Genomic DNA, 7,862 nt, shown 5'->3' on the forward strand with positions numbered 1-7,862 from the left:
GCGGGTCACACGTTAAAAATGTCGTTTGCGTTTCTTCGTTAAAGCAAATTGTTATCTCAATCGTCCTTAATGCAACTATAAAACTAGTGGCTTATTGTGCGCCATGCGATGTCTATCAAACGAGTCATTCAGGATAAAAATAGACCGGGTCACGTTTCTTCTAAATATGAATTTATACATGAACTCGGTATACTACTCGTCATTCGATACAATTCGTGTAAGAACAGTGTCAAGATAAATAATTTCATTTCTATCGTGACCGTTATAATATATGATTTTGTCGTAGCATTAATTTATTTCAGTAAGCTGGATTAGTCGTAGAAAAGTGGAAGAATTTGTCTTTCCTGAATCAAAGACAAATAGTATTTGTGTTTACGCGTGCCATCAACAAGAAATTACTATTACTCATTGTCAGAATATCGGGGGCAGTGCACACACAATGGTACAAATTTAAGAGACTACGTAGCTTCTGCGAGCAATGATGAAATCAATTTTATTTTTATCAAACAAGTAGTATTAGAAAAGCAGTTGCAGAAGTAAGATTGGGTAGAAGGAATATCGCAGAATGTTGGGTAGAATCCAAAAGTATTGGTTTCGAAGTAAGAGAAGAGTAAAATAAGTATCCCAGAAATGGGACTATCGAAAATCTTCGAAATATGAATTTCCGAAGATTGTCTTTTAATTAAAAACGGTACCGTATGTGTAAAGGCAATTGAATTACAATTCTTGGAAAATTGTCCAAACTTGACTTGTTTATGGACGTGTTGCGCACGAAGATGGTACGTTGTATTTCGAAGAGAAAAATCGACGAAATTTCATACGTCGTCGCGTCGCCAAGATCTTGGATAGGCAACGTTATATCAAATGGTCGAAAGCTTTCGAGGCTACGACGGCAGTTCGTTTTCGAGCCCGATGAATAATTACTTTTTCCCTATTCCACGTCTGTCAGTCACTCAGTTCCAGGCATGTAGCTGTTACCTGAACGGACGTAAACGCGAGAAAATTCTAGAAAATTTAGGCGACTCTGCTCAATTCTCTATCAGTCTATCGAATAAAGCACTATGATAATCGATAAATATAGAATCATTGGCAATAATGAAGTATAGAATGTCTTGTTTAAATATGTATTGCTGGAAAAAATATCGAGAATTTAAGCTTTAGCAATGCCGTAAGAATATAATTCTTACAATATGAACGTAATTGTGACACGAAATTTGGCAACCCAATTAAGAAGTTATTCAGAGGAGAATTCCAGATCAGTTGTCTCTACGATATGTTCCCTTTCAATTCGTATGATCTATTAGCTATAATGTACGACAGTGGGAGAAAAATAGCAGTTGCTGAATGTTACGTTTCGCTGCCAAATCGATGGCACCTAAGTGTCCTCTTATAATCGTTTAGCAATAGAACGTCACGGCTGGAGCGATTTACGGAAGATTGATCGTCAACCCAGTGCCGTGTAACTATCAGCCTTCTCATTCGAAATTATTCGAATCATTGAATCAATACGCTACGAATAAAGAATAACAGATTTGTATTAAGCTATCTAGAAAACAGAAGCATCGAAATCATTGAATTTGTGTATTAAACATCAATAGATGACCAGCAATATATTTATTCCAATTTTACTTGGCACAAATTGCACACTTCTTTCGTTACTAGCTTTCTGCTATTAATTTACTTCCAATCGAAAATTACGAAAGCCACTCGCTCAAACCTTATCTCGACCAAAAGACCGAATAACCCAATTCCAAGATTACCACCGTCGACGCCGACGTTCGTGTTAGGTCAGTAGTAAAAAAAAAGCTCGATTCGAACGGCTTTTCGCTACGCCGTCCTACCCTTTTTCTCCCTTTGAGACCGAGAGACCACGTGAGCTTAATTATACGAAATAATTACACGACGTGACTGGAAAATAAACGAGCGAGCGAGGGCATGTGAATCGTGCTCGCCATGGATTGCGGTCGGCCGCGAGGCTGCTTGTGCAGCTGCAACTGCGCCAGTCGGCTTTCGTGGCTGCAGCTGCAGGGAAATGCTGTTTCGCGGGCGCAGAAATACAGAGTGCTCGACTGGTTGACGGCGCCAGGGGCCAGGAATCGTGGTAAAGCGGTTGAAAAAGGAGAGTCACTCTGTTAGCGTAATTATGCCGCATGCTACCCACTTGTATTATGCTGGTTGATGTTCAGAAAAAACACACGTCACTTTTCGTAGGCACGAAAAATGATTATGGTAATTGCGACGATCACGGCGAGGTAGTACCCTCCTCAACTCGTCTGGGACGTCTTGCTGGAAAAGTGGATCAAACTTTTGATGCGTGTGCCGAGCGTAGGGAAATTCTGTGGAGCATGGATGCTCAAGAGTTTGTGCACACGCGCGTTTCTTTCACGAGGGTAAACGCTCGTTCGGCGACGGGGTTGCTGCAATTTCATGCGGGTCCATGTAGGTCACCTTCTTTATTGGTAAAGAAGAGAGTTAAAAAGTATGGCTGAAGAAGAACGCATTTAAGAACGTTGTACGTACTTACACTGTCAAGTAGAAGTAGATGGTTGTTTGTTTTTGATGGAATGTAATTTACTTAGAAAATTATCGGTAAGAAAATCTAGAAGACAAGTGAAACCGTTGGGTTAGTTTCCGAGATCATTTTCGTTGAACACGTTGTAATCTGTTCATACTTCCTTCTTGGGTCTGAAATCTCTTTTCTTTTATTCCTTTGTCCCGTTATTTTTTAGAGTAGCTTTTTAGAATACACGATTATAACTACGAATATAATATTTGACTGTGACGTATGTATCTCAAAATTTAACTCTGTTCAATACACTTTAAAAACAGGGACGTATAATTCAACACAATGGACGTATCATTTCTATAGCTTCCATCAATTCCTTTTTTCCTTTTTAATAATTCTCGGGAAAAATCCGTTCTCCGCGAAACGACACAGCGCACAAAAAACTTTATCTTATCTTATTACATTGATACTCGCGCAACAAATTCTCGTCCATCGACGCTTTTAGACAAAGCATACACCCTTATCGTGCTACACGATTTAAGAGTTATCGAAGGCATTCACGGCACGACGCTCGTAAAAAGCTAGATGAAATTCGATTCGCCCTTCTCTCTTACACTTGCATACGCGTGTAGTTACTTTCGCGATACACGCTGCGATACATCGAGTCTACCTTCGGATGAACGTGCAAAGAGAGACAGCACGAGCGAAAAGTCACCGTTATTCGAAGATCACGGGCGCGTCTCAATTTCCTCGAAAGAAGTTTTCGCTTTGTGGCCCCAGTCAAATACGCGTGGAAAGAGAGGGTTGCCGTTCACTCTAGAAATTTTCCCAGCTTCCCGAGCCTTTGAACGTGGATCCCGTACATTTTACCAAGCAAGCTCTCCCCCTCCCTCCTCCTGCCCACCGTGTTCCCGTTGGCCTGGTAAATCTGCGCGAAAGCGTAAACGTATTTCAGGCCTTCGAGATCCAGCGAGACGTGAATGTAACGGGGAAGCGTCGAAAAAGTGCGGCCAAATCGTTTCCCCACGGCACACGGATCGCTGCAAAGAGATTATCTCGGTAAGCAAGCCTCACGAACCATTTGATCGCTCGTTCCAGCCATTCTCTCCCTCCGTTTCCGCGTCGAGATTCACCGAGACATCGGCCAGATCTCGTTCCCCGGTTTCTTCTTCCCGTTCCACCTTCCTTCTCCTTCTATCTTTCTATATTTCTTCTCGTCTCGTCTCTTCCCCTCGCTCGTGCACTTTGCAAAACGAGTTCTGCCTTGAGATCAAGTCGCGCGAGAGAAAACGTCCCACCGACCAAGAAGATATCCCCGGACGTATTTTCTCCCTTTTGCCTCTGGACCAACCGATGTTTAGCCGATCGTCTCGTTTCCTCGTCCCTTATGTACCTAAGCTAACCCCATTCTTCTCGCGATGCATCGCGATTGCATCGGCCAGAGAAACGTTTCGGAAACGATTTTTAGGGTCGACGTTTAGAGTGTGAAGTTCAATAAAAAAAGTGATAACAATATTGCCTTTTCACTGTGTTCTCTTTTCCTTTTTTAGCTTGGGGAGTTATATGTCAAGGGATTATAGATAGATAGTTTTAAGCCAGATTTACGACATGGGCGTGATATCATTGCTATTCTTGCGTTCTAGATTTCTTAATTACGGTCACTTTTCGGAACTTGATCTATTTGACTCCCTCTTTTTTAAAAAGTTTTGTTTTTATATTAAAAATACAATATTTCTTCAGTTCAATTTACTTGCTCTTTAAATTTATGACAAGACAATTCTTGTCAATTTTCAGATCTTTATGTCAATTGGTGACTAAAAATAAGTATTCTAATATGAAATAATCGAATGATGCCTAAATACATTCCAAGATACGTAGATAGTTTACACGTAGGATTGGTCGACGACATACTACATTAAGAAATTGTTCTGTGAGAAACGAGAAACTTATGACTCTCTTCGCCTGTGGTTTTCATTACTAACATGATAATTACTGCATTTAATGTGTCGTGTATTTCGTCGCCACTCAATTATATTCATTTCCGATAAGAAAACGGAGGTCCGAAAAAATGTTCGCCGTTCCGGCGAAATTACATCGCGCCAACTGAACTGGAATTATATGTAAATATTATTTGTCGATAAAAGGTTGGAGGCTGCATCAGCAGAAATATCGCGTCCGCCCGCGGATTGACGGAATCCCGGTGAACGATCGACGGGAAAATATTCCCGCGAAACGTTTGCTCAAGGTATTTGAATTACTACTGCAATTTTGCAGTAGCAATTAGGTTTTGAAAATTCCAGGCAAAGAAATATCCTCTATAAACTACTAATGAAATAGAATAATTTCATCTACATTTCAATGAATCTGTACAAATATTCTCGAGCCGGTTCCTCACGAGACGACCACTATCACCCCCTCTCCTCATCACCCATTTTTTCTTTTGTCGCTGACCAGTAACCCTTGCAACCCTTGTCTTGTTATCTCACTGCAAATTCTTAGAAGTACGGTGCGTAGTTTTCAACTAATAATATAATATATGAAAATAAGGAAACATAAATATTTCCCTCGACTGAAGACTATTATCATCCCTTTCACGCCACCTCGGTCGTTGGCTACTAAGTTTTATCTCGCTAGCTGGCCGCGAATTCTCAGAAATGCGACGCGCAGCGTTCAACTTATAATATAATATACGAAAATAAGGAAACATGAATGTTTCAGTATTTTAAAGGAGCAGCACTATCTTGTTTATGTTATGAGCGAATCTTGGACGCATGTTTGCAAAATCCTAATGAATTCGCTTGAAGAATTCGTGGCATTTTTTTGGGATGGATATTATTCTGGCATCATCGTAGGAATCGTCACCCACGATTCACGGTTTTAACAACGTTTCAAAGTGAATCCGCGACTCTCTTGAAACATCGGGTTTGCGTCACGCGTGAAATGGAGCGGACGCGTTTTGCGCCGCTGTTTAACGAACACTTGAGATTAGAGTGACTCGTTGCGGATTATCGGAACGTGTAAAACATCTGTTTGTACACCGCACATGTTACCGTTCATCCGTTTCTCGTCCTATTAATTAGTTTCGTTTGACGTTCGGTACTTGAGCCTTTCTCCGATGGCGCTTGTATATTTCATATTGTACGTTTAATTACTTGTAACTCGATATCCATGGAACGTTTTAATTCGTTTGATAATGAAATTATCGATCTGTGTTATGCGTCTCTAAATATACTATATATATAGAATGATCGTAACTAATCCCCTAACCGAGTCGTTTATTAAAAGGAAACTTCTGAAATCGTTGAGTCAAGGATTAGTAAAAATCAATGCTGGTTAAGTAAATCTTACTTCTCGCTAAATCGAAAACAATGGATGAAAATATGAAAGATATAATAGAAATTAATTATATTATTGTAAGCATAAGGTAGTCTTGAACCAGCCATACAAGTGACTAGTATTGACATTATATCGGAATTAATTACTTAAACATTAGTTAAACTTAATTTGTTAGAAGTAATAAGATAATTGAGAGAAGATTCAGCACTGATATAATTCCAAATTTTTGGCCAACGAAAGTCGGCATTAATTTTGCTAAAGACACTTAGATTTTATTAGTTTTTATTTATTATGTAGATTTATTAGATTCTATTAATTGCAAAGAGAAGATATCTACAACTGACCATTTTAATATGTTCGGTAGTTTCAGCGTTAAACATCGAATCATCACGAGCTTTTCAATATTTGGGAAACAATTTCTCGAAATCTCTGTTGAAACAACAGAGATTTCAAAGGTTTAATCTGATGCTTTTGCCAGTGTACATTTTACGATGATTGAATTCAGAAGACATTCAGCGGGCTCACAAATCCGCCGGTTTTGTTTTCGTCGATTTGCCGACGAATAATTTCGGTTTCGCGGCAATAAATTCGCTGCCAGTCCTTTCTCCCTACCGTTCAACGAGAAGGAAGTTCGTTCGCGACTACTTCTGTCTGAGATAAACACGAAAGTTAAGTTACAATGGCGGGATACTCTGGTCGAAGTTAAACTGGAATTGGGCGTTGCACAAGTGGCTAACAATAAGTTATTAAGCAGTTGTTCAAGTTTTAATTGCATCTCGCAATGCCCTGTGTTCAGAGGGATAGAAAGCTGTTCTACGTAACGTTGACGAACTTATTTCCGGAATTACCGGTGAATATTCTATGCAACAGCGACTCCCACGCTTTTTTCTCTATTCTGTTTCACACCCATTCTATCTTCAAATATTAACTCACTCGACCACGCGTCCCCTGCAAAATTAAACCGCTGCCTACACGAAAAAGTGAATATCTCGTGTAGTTTTCACCGACTATCTTTCCGATTTTCCATTCGTTGGAATAATTCAAATACTTAATTCGACGAAAAGTGATAACTCGATGTGAAATCGTTACTTATCTGAAGCTTTATAAGTGTAAAAGGTAGATACGTAATATATAAAAATATAGTGAATATTTAAAGTAACGCAGTTGCTACGACATTGGAATCTCTCAGAAGCCAAACTGAACAATTCCATTACAGAATTCTAAGGTAAAATGAAGCAGTATTTGCAATATCATCCTTTTTCTCTGCTTTGTAATTTATGTTGATAATCGATCAATACGGTTTCGAAACAGCCCATTTAATAAGTGAAACGTATCATTATTTAGCTTACACTTATTTAATTGTATTTGTAGTATAATTACAAGGATGGAATATCGTTTATTTAAAAATTTGATCGATTGACATACCGGTCCGAGATACCTGTATCCACTCTGCAACGCCAAAAGAGATGCAACTTGTGGCCCACCTTGAATTCTGACCACCCATTCCTCTCGATGATTATCACCATCAACCACTATACTCGTTGCAAGCTTATTCAGGATGATTGAAAAGATAACGAGCCAAAAGTTTACACTGTGGACATGAATTCACTCGTCACTGACACTTATCTGTAATATTATGAGAGACATTATGTGTTACGATTTAAAATTGATGAGATACCTAGTCATATCGGTAGTTGAATTCGCGTAATTAATACTCTCGATGCAATTAGAGGATTTTTATTTTAAATTTTCTTTCACTTAATTTCTCTGGAAGAACAATCGCTGTAACGAAGTTCCCTCGGTGACTATTGGATCTCGAATGACAAGTGATCGGACAGTGTGTGTGACAATTAGTTCCGATCCTCCTTTTTGCTTGTAGGCGAGCTTACATTCCCCACCAGGCCTGGCAGGTAACCGGGGAAGGGTCACGCACGTGATAACGCAAACAAGGTACGATTAGGGACGAAGAGTGATTGCCTGTCTGTTTTAAAAAGACACCATTTATCCTGTTTATGTCCTT

At 39.5% G+C, this 7,862-nt stretch overlaps 1 protein-coding gene across 1 annotated transcript in view; it reads right to left on the reverse strand.

Annotated features, from left to right (window-relative positions):
• Positions 1 to 7,528, reverse strand: part of LOC126872612 (neuroendocrine convertase 1-like) — a 29,399-nt gene extending 21,871 nt beyond the window's left edge. The window contains exons 1-2 of the mRNA XM_050632718.1: positions 7,521 to 7,528; positions 7,268 to 7,433 (exon numbers count right to left, since the gene is read on the reverse strand). Of these exons, the coding sequence (XP_050488675.1) occupies positions 7,268 to 7,433; positions 7,521 to 7,528 (174 nt within the window). The remainder of the gene's footprint in view (positions 1 to 7,267; positions 7,434 to 7,520) is intronic.
• Positions 7,529 to 7,862: the final 334 nt, after the last annotated feature.

This window comes from Bombus huntii, chromosome 13 (assembly GCF_024542735.1).
Source record: "Bombus huntii isolate Logan2020A chromosome 13, iyBomHunt1.1, whole genome shotgun sequence".
Taxonomy (NCBI): Eukaryota; Metazoa; Arthropoda; class Insecta; order Hymenoptera; family Apidae; genus Bombus; species Bombus huntii.